Source organism: Schistocerca americana, chromosome 3 (genome assembly GCF_021461395.2).
Source record: "Schistocerca americana isolate TAMUIC-IGC-003095 chromosome 3, iqSchAmer2.1, whole genome shotgun sequence".
NCBI lineage: Eukaryota > Metazoa > Arthropoda > Insecta > Orthoptera > Acrididae > Schistocerca > Schistocerca americana.
In genome coordinates, this window is record NC_060121.1 from 58,514,208 (window position 1) to 58,529,322 (window position 15,115).

At 37.6% G+C, this 15,115-nt stretch overlaps 1 protein-coding gene across 1 annotated transcript in view; it reads right to left on the reverse strand.

Annotated features, from left to right (window-relative positions):
• The window catches only part of LOC124605871 (caldesmon-like), a 103,144-nt gene extending 88,374 nt beyond the window's left edge, over positions 1 to 14,770 (reverse strand). Inside the window, exon 1 of the mRNA XM_047137818.1 lies at positions 14,551 to 14,770. Coding sequence (XP_046993774.1) covers positions 14,551 to 14,770 — 220 coding nt within the window. The remainder of the gene's footprint in view (positions 1 to 14,550) is intronic.
• Positions 14,771 to 15,115: the final 345 nt, after the last annotated feature.

A 15,115-nucleotide genomic window follows, 5' to 3' on the forward strand; every position in this document is an offset into this window, starting at 1 on the left:
TATTGAGCAGGCATTAAAGGAAACAAAGGAAAATTCAGAATGTGAGTTAAAATCCATGGAGAAGAAATAAAAATTTTGAGGTTCGCCAATGACATTGTAATTCTGTCAGAGACATCAAAGGACCTGAAAGAGCAGTTGAACAGAATGGACAGTGTCTTGAAAGGAGGATATAAGATGAACATCAACAAAAGCAAAACGAGGATAATGGAATGTAGTCAAATTAAGTCAGGTGATGCTGAGGGAATTAGATTAGGAAATGAGACACCTAAAGTAGTAAAGGAATTTTGTTATTTGGGGAGCAAATTAATTGGTGATGGTCGAACTAGAGAGGATATAAAATGTAGAGTGGCAATGGCAAGGAAATCATTTCTGAAGAAGAGGAATTTGTTAACATTGAGTATAGATTTAGGTGTTAGGAAGTCGTTTCTGAAAGTATTCGTATGGAGTGTGGCCGTGTATGGAAGTGAAACATGGACGATAACTAGTTTGGACAAGAAGAGAATAGAAGCTTTCGAAATGTGGTGCTACGGAAGAATGCTGAAGATTAGATGGGTAGATCCCATAACTAATGAGGAGGTACTAAATAGAATTAGGGAGAAGAGAAATTTGTGGCGCACCTTGACTAGAATAAGGGATCGGTTGGTAGGACATGTTATGAGGCATCAAGGGATCACCACTTTAGTATTGGAGGGCAATGTGGAGGGTAAAAATCGTAGAGGGAGACCAAGAGATGAATACATTATGCAGATTCAGAAGGATGTAGGTTGCAGTAAGTACTGGGTGATGTAGAAGCTTGCACAGGATAGAGTAGCATGGAGAGCTGCATCAAACCAGTCTCAGGACTGAAGACCACAACAACAACAAAAACAACATGCAGTGATACAAATGTAAAGTTGAATAATATAATAGCCATAGCACTGTTATAATGAACGATGTCATCAACACCCACTGTCACTCGTGTTGAAGCACCATATGCACCAGTGTCACAGTGGCTTGCGAGCTGTGGAAGTATGAGGTGAGAAAGTGTCCTACTGTGTTCATGTAGTATTTGAAAGAAGTGACTGTCCCTTGTGTTTTAGTCTTGTCGTGGTTGACAAAAGCTGATGATAACAGATAGGCAAGTGAAAATACAAGCACACATGATCTATAGCTTACTTCTTCACAGAAAGACGTATGCCATAGTCACTAATTCACCATGTTGTTGACCGGCTTTAACTGTCCCCGCCCCATTGATGAGTTTTATTATTTGCGTAGTTCGACTCTGTCTTAATGTTGACTAAATCTATCGAGTGAAAGAGGGGACAGCACAGCTGATGAAGAAAATGTCACCTATGGTGATCATTCACCAGTAACTGACGCTGTCTGACTGCTTCTCGTAATAACTCTTAGTCAGAACTCCTTTTTACAATAGTTACAGTGATTTATTTCTGATACCTATGTACAGTAAGCTCTTGAGGTACTACCTACTGCGTAACCAGCCATTAAATTGCTTCTTCTTACTTTCGCTGTTATACACAAAGTTTCTCATTATACATTCTTCGTTTTTCCCTCAGAAGTCCAACAACCATGTCAGAGTATCCAACCACCGTGGCTCTGGACCTCCCTGTAACAACGTCATCAGCCTCACTGTGTTTGCTCCATGGCGGCCCGCTAATTGCTGCATCAACGAAAGTCCGCTCCGGTTGCTGGCTCGGTGTTTGAATTGTGTGCACAAATAAAAACCAAATACTTCCACAGTATTTATGCACATAACTAAGAAATCCTAACCTGCAACTCAATTTTATCATTTAATTAGTATTTGTGCTAAGCCAGGGGTGATAGATGGCACATGCAACAGGCCACTTGTCGACTGTTACACCACACATCCCTCCTGTAGCCCCAGCCTACACAAATCCTTTGACATTAACTATATACAAAATTATAATATTTATATAACCTTAAACTCTGCCTTGCATAGACTATCTTGATTACTTGCCGCATGTCCATGTATTATTTCCCATGTGGTATTTCTTACCTTTACCATACCTACTTAATATATAAAGTCTATTTATTCATTATTTGTTTCATTAATCATTCTTACAGCACAATGTCTATCATATTATTGTCTCAAATTCTAAGTCATTATAGTGTCATTAACTAGAGTTCTTAATTATTAATCACACTGTTTACTTTTCCTTACACCCCTTTTCTCATCATAACAATTACACACACATGTGAAATTTGCTCTACTTCTGAATATGAAAATGTTGTCATAATTACTTCAACCTTAAGTTGTGGTACCATAGGTTATACTTTACATTCTTCTTTGTTCCTAGTTTGTTCAGCTCATTTTAATACACCTATGATTATTATACACACTTTAGTAACCAGTCAACTTATAACAATACATTGTACTCATTATTAAATTTACTAATTTTACTACTGGTTTTCATAGCTTAATTGTTCTGTACAAAGGTTGCTTTGTATTAATTGCTGTAGACATTGAGGAATAGGTACAGTTATTTAAAATATTTCTGCTAAGGAGATATATTATTTCATCATTATTACTGTAAATCATCTTTCACAGCTAATATGGAGGCTAATTTGCCTGTCAGTTAATGCAATTCATCTATTAATATATTCATGGTGGTGGATAACCATTCTACACCTGGCATTATATCCCTAACAGATCAAGAGCACTGCCCTTCTGGGTCCTGATAGCATCTCATTTAATAATGGAGAGCCTTCCTCTTGGGTCAGGTTACATCTCCTTAAATATATCTATATGTAGGTATATCTCTTTTCTCTCTTTTGAGGTAAGACCCTTCCATTCTACAATATTCCTAATACATAATAACCGAAACTGCCAACCTTGTAAGACTATGTTTCCCAAACCACGTTTCCCCCTTATTTATAATTTATCTACATATATCCCTTCATCTCTATACTTAAACATTCCTCTACCTGCCTCCATCTTTAAATAACATTAGCCTCAAGCTCTTTTCCTTTAATTTTTAATTATGGTTGTTACTAGTCAACTACGTAATGATGTCTAAGTATCTACTCTCCTGATACTCCTCCCATTAAGGAGACATCATTACGTGTATTATTAACAGTGTGCACAAGCTTGATCATGTAAATCCTATATCTCCAAGTAATAAATAAAAATACACAGAGAGACATACCCACTTCCTCAGTCAGTAAAGAACTTAGATAAATAAAAAAATAAATAAAAAACTATGTATCCATGTTTACTATGAATAGCAATTGTCTTCTTTAATGAATGGCTTTATATGTTCCAATTTGTATAATCCTATATCTTTACCTGTTGCATGATCTATATGTTCCACATTGTATAATCTATATCTTTACCTGTTGCATGATCTATTAGGTATACTGCCTTTGAAAAGGGTATGTTTAATATCTCGTATGGTCCTTGGAATCGTAAAAAGAATTTGTCTTTAGAACCAGTTAAAGATGAACGATGTGGGTGAGATCTTGGTAGTACTTTATCACCCACTTTAAATGCAGATGTAGGTCGACACTTATTAACTTTTTTAAGTCTATTGTCTGCACTTGGTAATAACCTCTACATGATTTCTTCATTAATAAGACATTGTCTGTTTAATGTATGTTGTGGCCATCGGAAACATTTTAGTGATGGTTCTCCTACAAATGTCCCCTGTAAAACTTCAATGGGCACTAAACCCATTGATATGTGTGGCAATTCATTAAGTACTGTTTCTAATTCCTGTAATCGTAATGCCCATTTAGTATGTTTATCGTAACAATACATTTGAAAGTATTGCCCTAGTTCCTTCATAACTCTTCCTGCTGGATTGTATTCTGGATGGTACCTTGAAATTTTTATGTTTAATTGACTCCCACACTATGAAATTCCACAATGTTTTACTAATAAACTGTGGGCCATTATTTGATGATAAACGTTTTGGTTTTACCACATTGACGAAGTATTTCTGCAACAAAGCTGCCTTTATAGGATAAAGTTTCACATACTTAGACCAACAGTCCAATGCTATTAAAATGTATTTTACACCTCCTCTACTAGCTGGTAATGGACCATAAAAGTCTAGTGCCACTATGTCCAATAAGCCCTTAGGTATTACAGGAAATAACTTATATTGGTGTATCCACTTACCATCTTTTGCTTCCTGGCATAACTCACAACTTCTAATTACCACTGTTACCTTCCTTGACATATTTTTAAAATAATAAAACCTATTTAAATGTCTGAAACACGTTTGAACTCCAAAATGTGCATACCCCTTGTGTATGTACCATGTTAGAGCTTTTACTACAGTGTGAGGGATGCATAATCTCCAATCATTTGTTTGTATTCTGTTTCTCCAAAATAATACATCCTGAGTCCATAACCAATGTTCCTTAGATGTTGTTGGTACTCTATCACCTTCCAAAGATCTTACTATTGGACCAAAATAATCATCTATATATATATCTGATTTGATCCTACCCTGTAAACTATTCTCTGTTATTTGCTGACCTTATAAAATAAACTGTAAAAGTAGATCTCGGTCCTTCTGTTCGATCTTCTATTTGCATACCTAATGGCAATCCTGACTAAACATCTGGAATAATATTGCATTGTCCTTTGACATAGTCTATTGACATATTGTACTCCTGAAGAAACAGTGCCCAGCACATCAATTTACTGTTGAGCTGCTTACTCACCATTCGAAATTGCAAAGCCTGATGGTCTGTGTATACATGAAAGTGTGTTCTGCCCAAAAGGTAATGAAATTTACGGATTGCCCAAACCAAAGGAAGTAACTCTTTTTCAGTCATACCATAGTTGATTTCATGTTTATTTAATGCACGACTCTCGAAAGGCAATGTGTAATGTGTCCCATTTGTGTTGTTGAAATCACCTTGAAACAACTCTGCACCCAACCCGTACTCGGATGCATCCGTTGACAAACAAAATTCTAAATTTGAATGAGGATGATGCAGTATTTCAGATGTCAATATTTATTGTTTGATATCTTGGAAAGCCTGTTCCTGATTGTTTCTCCATATCCATGCCGTTCTAGCCTTTAGTAATCATAACAAGTGTGGATTATTCATGGATTGTCCCTTTATGAAGCATCTATAAAAGCCTACTAGTCCTAAAAATGACTTTAGTTGTTTTGAATTCTTCAGTGATGGACATTCTGTTACCACTTTTAATCTATCTGGATTCAGCGAAATTCCATTTGGTCCTACAATATGTCGAAGAAACTTTACAGATCGTTTCACAAATGACAATTTTGATAGTTTTATCTTTATTTCTCTCTGTAGTAATGTGTCTAAAGTACTATGTAATAAACACACATGCTCTTTCCAGGAAGCTGATGCTAACATTAAATCATCAACATACACTACTATTTGTTTCAATAATTCTGGGCACAAGGCTTTATCTAATGCCCTAATGAAAACAGCTACACTAATATTGAGTCCAAAAGGTAATACTTTGAAGTGATAACTTCATCCATTGAATAAGAAAGCTGTGTATTTATGTGCATGTTTCGATAACGGTATTTGCCAGTATCCTTTATTAATAATGTATTGTTAAGAAAATGTAAACACACTGCATGTTTATACAACCAGTCGGCCCCTAAAAAAAATTGTATCATCAGATTTCTTGTGACTGAAAATGTGTGATGAAATGTGTAGGATAAAATAGTACAGCATAGCCTTGTTTCTTCTGTTACTACCTTACTTTTCTTTCCATCTATTCCTAGTAAGTGGTCTCCTGTAACTGGTAATACTAGACATTTAATGTGTTTTCTCAATTCTGTGAAAACTTCTAGTGATATTATACTGACATCACCGAATAAGTCCAGCGCAAATGAAATTGCATAACTTTCCACATAGTCTTGTACTGTCAGTAATACAGTTTGGTGTGTAGTGGTATTTTTAATTTGTTCCATTAATAAATCGTCCTTAATACCATTGTGTTCTAAAAAATTTACACAACAATGAACATCAGTTGGGTCTGAAATACTTACTTCACGTTCAGCGAAACGACCCTCTGCCCATAACGTACCTCGTTTTCCGAATTTGTGGTCTGTTGATAGTAATCATTATCATTTCTTTGACCCTTAAAGCCCTTGGATCATTGAACCCATTCTTGTGATCTATTGTTATTACTATTTCTCTCTCCTGACCTATGATTTGAATTAGATGAAGCATTATATCCATTCGGTAGCTGCTGTATCGTATTTTGTATGTTAGAAGTGTGTTGTCTAGTATTATATTTATATCTATTTGCTCTGTCTGTTTGCTCTTTATCAAACATATCCAGGTGTTCTAATACTGTCAACAACTGTGTTAATGTTTCCCAACCTTTACAAAAAACTTCTTTTTGTATCTGTACTGGCAAACGTGTTAACAATACATCAGCCAGTTGATCCTCAGGTATAGGATTATCTAAGTATCTTCTTTTCATTAAATGATTTTGCACATAAGCTTTCAATGTTCCCTTATGCCTCTTAAAGAATGGTGGATTCGGAAGGTACTTTCGCAACTGATCTTGAGCTCCCTTTGACCAAAACCTTTCCTTAAATTTATTTCCAAAGTCTAACCATGAAGTAAATTCTTCCATGTGTGTTAGTCCCCAATCATGAGCTTCATATTCCATATATTCTATTACAAAATCGATCTTACATGCAAATGTCCAGGTCTCAGGTAATGAACTAGGGAAAGCCTTTAAAAACACAATTGGATGGGTCTTACCATTAGATTTAAAGTATGGAAAATGTTTCACTAAATTATTGTTATGCTCAATAAAGTGACATTCTTGGTTTAATTTAGACATTTTTAACTGTTCTAGTTCATTTATCTTATCACTAATGTTTATCAATACTTGATTCTCTACCTCGTTTTGTAGCTGTGTAAAATCAGGTAACTGGGACATAACATTGGTCGTTAATGATGTTATTTTACTTTGCATTACAGCAGTTGCTGTAGAGATAGTATGCACCTTATCCACAATGTCAACCTTAAAAGTACCCCATATGTTTGTTAAGGTCGTTACTGGTTTTTGGATATCCGTAAGCAACTCAGTTCTAATCGTATCTAGGTTAGAACTGTTTTCCTTATCCCACTCTTCCAGGTTTTGATTGATTTCTGTTTTATACTTACCTAAATTAGTATAAAGCTTATTATTATTTTCATTAATTTGTTGAGTAATGTAATCTTGAATGTCAGTTTTAAAAGATTCAAGATTTTTCATATTTGCTTCTATTTGGCCATTAAGTCTTTTATCCAAATATTGTTTTAAGTCATTCAAAGTTTTAGCCTGTTGTCAAATTTCTTGTTTTGTTCGTCTGCAAAGTCAGTGAAAGCTTGTTTCTGTTCCTGTTTTAAATCATTTAAATTCTGAGCCTGTGTGTTTGTAAAGTTCGTGAAAGTTCTGATCAAATAATTGTTGCATTTGTTGTAATAGCTGCTCGATATTTGAACTCATATTGCATGTTAATATTGGCATGCAATAGTAATATTATACTCATAATACAAATACATAATGGAATGGACAGTGTCTTGAAAGGAGGATATAAGATGAACATCAACAAAAGCAAAACAAGGATAATGGAATGTAGTCAAATTAAGTCGGGTGATGCTGAGGGAATTAGATTAGGAAATGAGACTCTTAAAGTAGTAAAGTAGTTTTGCTATTTAGGGAATAAAATAACCAATGATGGTCGAAGTAGAGAGGATATAAAATGTAGACTGGCAATGGCAAGGAAAGCGTTTCTCAAGAAGAGAAATTTGTTAACATAGAGTATAGATTTAGGTGTCAGGAAGCCGTTTCTGAAAGTATTTGTATGGAGTGTAGCCATGTATGGAAGTAAGACATGGACGATAACTAGTTTGGACAAGAAGAGAATAGAAGCTTTTGAAAAGTGGTGCAACAGAAGAATGCTGAAGATAAGGTGGGTAGATCACGTAACTAATGAGGAGGTATTGAATAGGATTGGGAAGAAGAGAAGTTTGTGGCACAACTTGACTAGAAGAAGGGATCGGTTGGTAGGACATGTTCTGAGGCATCAAGCCATCACAAATTTAGTACTGGAGGGCAGCGTGTGGGGTAAAACTCGTAGAGGGAGTCCAAGAGATGAATACACTAAGCAGATTCAGAAGGATGTAGGCTGCAATAGGTACTGGGAGATGAAGAAGCTTGCACAGGATAGAGTAGCATGGAGAGATGCATCAAACCAGACTCAGGACTGAAGACCACAACAACAACAATACACAGTACAGAAATCACTGCCTATCATTATATCTTTTTCTTTTTCTCTCTGTTTTCTAATAAACGTAACTGTATTGAAATCACTGTTTATTCCAAATATCACTGATCACATTATGGTAGTTAATTATATTTAAACAGTTGTAGCTCACAAAATGTGAATTGTAGTGGTTGGCTTGTTGGCTAGCATCGTCTGCTGGTGTGTCTCGGCTGTAGCACATCTGGCGTTGTCTGCTCTGATGTAATTAACTTCTTTGGTGATATAGCTGTAACTCGTAGCATCGCTCACTTGTTGGTTGTTCTTGATGTTTGTAAGTGCTGGTTAAACTGTCTTATCATGTGTTTGTATTCGTTTTGTTACTTCGTGATTTTCGTTATACTTGATCACTTTCAAAGAATAAAAGGTTTCACTTCTCTCATATGTTCTACTTTCTTATGTAAACATTTTTATTTTTATTAGATTAATTTGTTGCTTCAAGGTTCAAGGATGCGAAATTGTCTTCCAATTGCAGGGTCACCAAGTGTGCTGTCGCCGCCCTACTAATGAGTTTTATTATTTGCGTAGTTCAGCTCCAGCTTAATGTTGACTAAATTCATTGAGTGAAAGAAGGAACAGTGCAGCTGATGAAGAAAATGTCACCTATGGCGATCATTCACCAGTAACTGACGCTGCCTGACTACTTCTCGTAATACTTTTTATTCAGAACTCCTTTTCTACAATAGTTACAGCAATTTATTTGTGATACCTATGTACAGTCTGCTCTTGAGGTACCGTCTACTGCGTTACCGCCCATTAAATTGCTTCTTCCTACTTTCACTCCTATACACAAAGTTCCTCATAATACATTCTTCATTATTTTCCTCCAAAGTCCAACAACTGTGTTGGAGTATCCCGCTGCCGCGACTCTGGACCTCCAGCGAGTAATGTCGTCAGCCTCACTGTGTTTGCTCCATAGCGGCCCACTACTTGCCGCATCAACGAAAGTCCGCGCCAGTTGCTGGCTCAGTGTTTGAATTATCTGCACATATAAAAACCAAATACTGCCACAGTATTTATGCACATAACTAAGAAATCCTGACCCGCAACTCGATTTTATCATTTAATTAGAATTTGTGCTAAGCCAGGGGCGATAGATGGCGCATGCAACAGACCACTTGTCATCTGTTACACCACAGGCTGTTGCAGCAACTTACCCTATAGTACCCATCCCACTTGCTGACATCACAGGAAACATTTGGTTCTTAATAGATATCCTTTTTATCCAGCCACCTGTCCCTCACTCTATAGAATGATTCAGCTCTCTGAAGGAATTTTGTAGCTTATTGCCCATATCTAATGGTCAGTAAGCTGAGCATTTGAGGTAGGGTTGCCAGCTGGGATTAGTGTTACATTCAAATGCATATTTTGTCCCAAAAGCTGGACTACCACTTTAAATAGAACTGACCAGTTGTGTATTTTCACTTTTTGATCAACAATTACTTTGAGGGGGTACTAACATTAGCTGCAATAAGCTATTAAAATAATTCAGTAGCTAAAGGTGAAAATTTGTGCCAGACTGTGACTCAAAGCCAGATTTCCTGCTTCACATAAGTCTTTGCCTTAGCTGTTTCAGCTATGTGAACACACTCTCTATCTGACCCACATTCACAATTTCAAGCACGCTAACTGATAACATCCTCAGTGCATGTGCACGATAGGGTTCAAACCTCTAGTGGGAATATGAAAATTGCTGCAAACATATCTTGTATGTGGGATAGGTTTAGAGTTTGGATCAAATGAAGGGTGTGCTCAGGTAGCCAGAATGTTTTAGGTGACTGCTCATGTAAAGCAGGAAATCTGGTTTTAAATCCTAGTCCACCACAAACTTTTAGCTTTCACCAGTGAATTGTTTCAATGTCCAATTGATGCTGATATTGGTATCTTCCTCCAAAAATTGATAATTACAGTCACTGTATCGAGAACAGAAGCATGTTCTGCTGGGCATGTCTGATGGAACATGCCACACGTATGTAATAAGTAGTCAGATTTGTGATATCAACATGCAACATGTTTAATGGGAAAAAAAAATTGAACAGCCTTGTAATTAGGCAGCTATAGTATCAACTAAGTGGTCTGTCTTCCGAACTGTTTAGCCTTTTTCCTAAGCTATTCGTATCTCAAAATACTTGTTCCTTATCAAAGAAAATAAACAATTATCTATCCTACAGAGACAGAAAACTTATACCCAATAACTTTGGTTACTTTAAATGAGAAATGGATACTGAAGTATAGCTTCTTATATTTTTGTAAATCTAATTAAACATATTTTAAGAAGATCTTTAGTTTTCTTGGAAATCAGGTTCCAGAATTTTTGACAGAATAGTTTTAAAGTACAGGACAGTGTTGTATTAGTTGATTTCAGTTTGTGTTTTTTTGTGAAATGAGTACAGACTTTAGATGTCGATAATAAGTCTGGGAATTGCATAGTAATATTCTGCCACTTTCAATAGTGCTTAATGAAAATGAAGCTGCAGATTGAAAGAAGCTGTCATTTTAGTGTGTCAGTATCTTTTTACATGCAGTTGTCTTTTCTTTTTTTTTCATTAAATTCATGAAATTTTGTCACTGATCAAAGAAATTGCCAGTACAGTGTTTAATGTTCTCTGCTTGAGAACATGCCCAGTTCTTGACAGTTGTACCCAGGTTGGTTCATCAGCTAATGTCATTAGCTGTACTGCACTTTAAAAAAATATGGGTTCATAAAAATTATTTGTTAGTGAAGAACATAAATATAATTTTTGATATGTAGTTCCTAATAAATCAGCTGTCTTCAGATAACAAAATTTTTAGTGTTAATCAATAATTGATTGAATACATTGTCATAAATTACAGCTGTATGCATTATACAACCTTACAACGTTTTTTGATCCTAATTTGTTTGCTATTTGATATTCAAATTGTATTAGTTATCAGTAAAAAATTATATTTATGATCTTTACTAATGGATTTTCTCTGAATGCACAGATTTCATTAAATGCAGATCACTCATCTCCAGTTCGACTGTCTGTGGCAGCATGGTTTCTTTCTTCCATTACCTGGACCTAGCTGTGAATCCACTGTGGCAGATCATGGGTAGGAAAGCTATGCAGAAACCTACTGTACTGAAACTTGCACCAGGCAGCATACAACGTAACTATTCCAAGCATCAGAAAAGGCCTTAATTTTGAATGAAAGGTGGAAATAATGGCAAAACTTTGATATATTCTGGAATTTGATAATTTACACATTCACTGCCAAGCCCATGCTAATCCAAACACAGTCATGTACAAACCCTTTCATTCATGTTAGCAAGTTTATGGTAACATATTTCCCAAAACCTGAACAGCTACTAAGCACAGATCGTACTTAAATGAAAATGCTTGCCATACTATTATGTTTATCGACGTATAATACACTCAAGTTTTCAGTCAATGAACTGCTCAATATGCCACGTAGAATTACTGCCTTTTTTTCATACACAAAATTACATTCATTGCCACGCAGCTGGACTGCTGTGTCATATTCAGACACAGTGGAGTTATTGATAACAAAACACAATAAGGGCATTAACATAAACTAGTTAAGACTTTTGATAAAGTGTTACTGCCAACTGTTTGAAAGATGTTGCAATGCTTGGCATCTGAAAACATAGCAAATTTGTACTCAACACCATTCACAACTGTAGGTACATAATTAACATAAATAAAGGTGAAGAGGGTCCAGGGCAGGACGCATTTCTCTCCCAGACACTAATCCACGGGTATTACTAAATGACTAACCTGGTTCATGATACCCAGCACCAGTTGCATGTTGCCTATGTAATGGCTTCCAGGACCAATGAAATTTGACTTTCAAAATTTCATAAATATCTTTCAGTTTCAGCCAGTAATTAAATTCCTGCTATGGTCTACTCATTAGGAGGTATAATCTTAGGTCAAATGTTGAATGGTAACTGTTGGAATCTGGCACCTCATACAAATACCTGGGTGTAATCCCTCACAGGGGTATGAAAAGGAAAGATCACGTAGGCTCAGTTGTGGGTAAAGGTGGTAGACTACAGTTTATTGGCAGAATACTGGGGAAGTACAGTCAGTCTATGGAGGTGATAGCTTACAAATCACATGTGTGAACAGTTCTAGAATATTGTTAAAGTGTGTGGGACCTTTACCAAATAAGTCTAGCAGGGCATATTGAATGTATACAGATCAGGGCAGTATGAATGGTCAGAGGTTGTAATCCACTGAGGGAACTGACCTGGAACCCTCTTGAAGATCGACACAATTGATTCTGAGAAAGTCTGCTGTAAAGTTTAAAGAACCAGCTTTATATTATGACTTTGCAAATGTACTGTAGTCCTCTCTGTATTACTCACATAGGGATCATGTGGATAAGATAAGAATAATTACTGCATGCACAGAGGTGTTGCAAAAGTAGGTGTGTACCCACACAAACACAGTTAGAAATCCGAAACTAACAGAGTCTGAACTCAAGTTTATTTTTTATTTGTTTCACGTATAACAGGTTGTCAAATAAGAGAATACATAAAAGAGAATCAATAACAAAGAGTAAAAAGGTAGGTATGAGAATCACAGTTGATGGCTCTCTTCTCTGTGACTCCCGTGCGAACTGTGGAGAATAATCTCTGTGGTTGGCGCAAATTTTACGAGTCAGCTGCGATCAATGTGTGCGGTAGTCACCACATGAGACCCCTTGGTGAGAGCAGAGTTCAGATGTTCCTCTCTGTAGCGGGCAGGGAAGTGCACTTGTCTGCCTGAATGTGTGGTGCATCAAGGCTGCTGCTTTACTGACTGCGGAGGTAGCGGAGTGGGGTTCTGCATCGTTGTCTTGTGCTGATCGCTGTGCAATGCTGACATTGCCAGAGTGTCTTGAAGTATATAAGCAGGTTTCACTATACTTAGCGATATGGTGGCTTGTTTCCCATTCAGTACTATGTTTAGGGTGTGTGCATCTCTGCATATCACGCAATGAGGTCCAGTGTATGGCGGGTGTAGTGGTGGTTTGACGCCATCTGCGCATAACAATACATGCGTGCAAGTTTTTAAATCGTTGTGCATGAATGATACCGGGGCTCCATGTGTGGACTCTTTCGCAGGTTTGATTTCCTTGATCATTTCTCTCAATCCTTGTAAATATTCTGACTGAACATCTGCATTCGGTACCCCTGAGTCGTCAGCAAACTCTCCAGGCAGACGTATTGTTTCTCCGTAGACATACTCTGCCGGGGAGGCATCCATATCAGGTTTAAAGATTGTCCTAAGACCTAACAGTGCAATGGGTAATGCTTCCATCCATTTAGTACCGTTGCAAATGAGGGCTGCTTTTGAGGTACAGTGCCATTTTTCTACCATTCCGTTGCTTGCCGAATGGTAGGTGGTGTTGTGGTGATGGCAGTATCCCCAGAATCTTGCTAACTGAGCAAATAGTTCTGATTCAAACTGTCGTCCTCTATCAGTTGTTGTGTAGAGTGGGTAGCTGATTCTTGATATCCAGGTTGACATGAATGCCGTTGTCAGAGTTTCCACCAAGATGTTATCGGTAGGTATTGCTTCCGGCCAGCATGTATACCTGTCAATGATTGTTACCAGGTAGCGATTACCACCTGATGGTGGAAGAGGTCCAACGACATCCAGATGACTGTGCAAGAAGCATGCCTTGACATCCGGGAATTGTCCAATTGGAGGGCGCATGTGTCTGCTCACTTTGAATAGCTGACAGCGTGGGCAAGATCTAGTCCAGTTACGGCAATTAGGGTCTATTCCTGGCTATACAAATCTTTCGGACACCAGTCTGGTAGTTTCTCGCACACCGGGGTGAAATAGGCCATGGAGACAATCGAACACTCTTCTGCGATGTGTGATTGGAACGTAAGGGCTTGATCGATCATGTTGTACATCACAATGTAGTCGTATATATTCCCCGGGCACATCGACTAGCTGTAACTTCAATGCCGTGTTGTTGTCACTCAACAGGGTGTTTAGCTCATCATCTTCCTGCTGGGCTTGCGCTAGTTTGGCCACAGTTACAGACTGTGTTATACTGGATACCTGTGACAAACAATCAGCTACCACGTTAGTTAAACCTGCGATGTGGCGTAAGCCTGTGGTGAATTGGCTTATGAACTCCAATTGAGAATACTGCCTTGGGGAGTATTTGTCACTGTTCTTGTTGAATGCGTAAGTCAAGGGCTTATGATGGGTAAAAATTACTTGTGGTCTGAAATGTTTGATCACTAAATATACAGCAAAAAATTTTCTATCGTAAGCACTCCAGCGTTGTTGTGCTGGTGACAACTTGTGTGAATAGTATGCTAGAGGTTGCCATGTGCCGTCCACCAATTGTTGCAGGGCTGCACCAACACCAAACTGGTTAGCGTCCACCACCAGTGCCAAAGGTGCTTCTAGTTTATTGTGTGCCAGCAGTGCGGCCTGAGCCAGGCTTTGATGTGTCACTTCGAATGCTGCATCAGATTCCTCATTGCATTGCATGGTTGCATTGCTGGGAACCTTTGGGCCAGCTAATAATGAGTTTAACGGTGCCTGCTGTTCAGCTGTCCGTGGTAGATGCCTTCTGTAAAAGTTTAACATGCCTAGGTATCTTCTTAATTCTTTGACCATAATAGGCTTGGGCATGTGTAGAATAGCCTCAGCTTTTCCGGGTAAGGGTGCTGAACCTGTAGCGGATATGCGATGACCTAGAAATTCCACTTCAGGTTGGCAAAACAGGCTTTTCGCTGTATTTAACACTATTCCAAACTTCTCTAAGCATAGGAGTACTTCTTTTAAATGCTGCTTGTGCTGTAAATTGTTTGCAGAATATATGAGAACGTCATC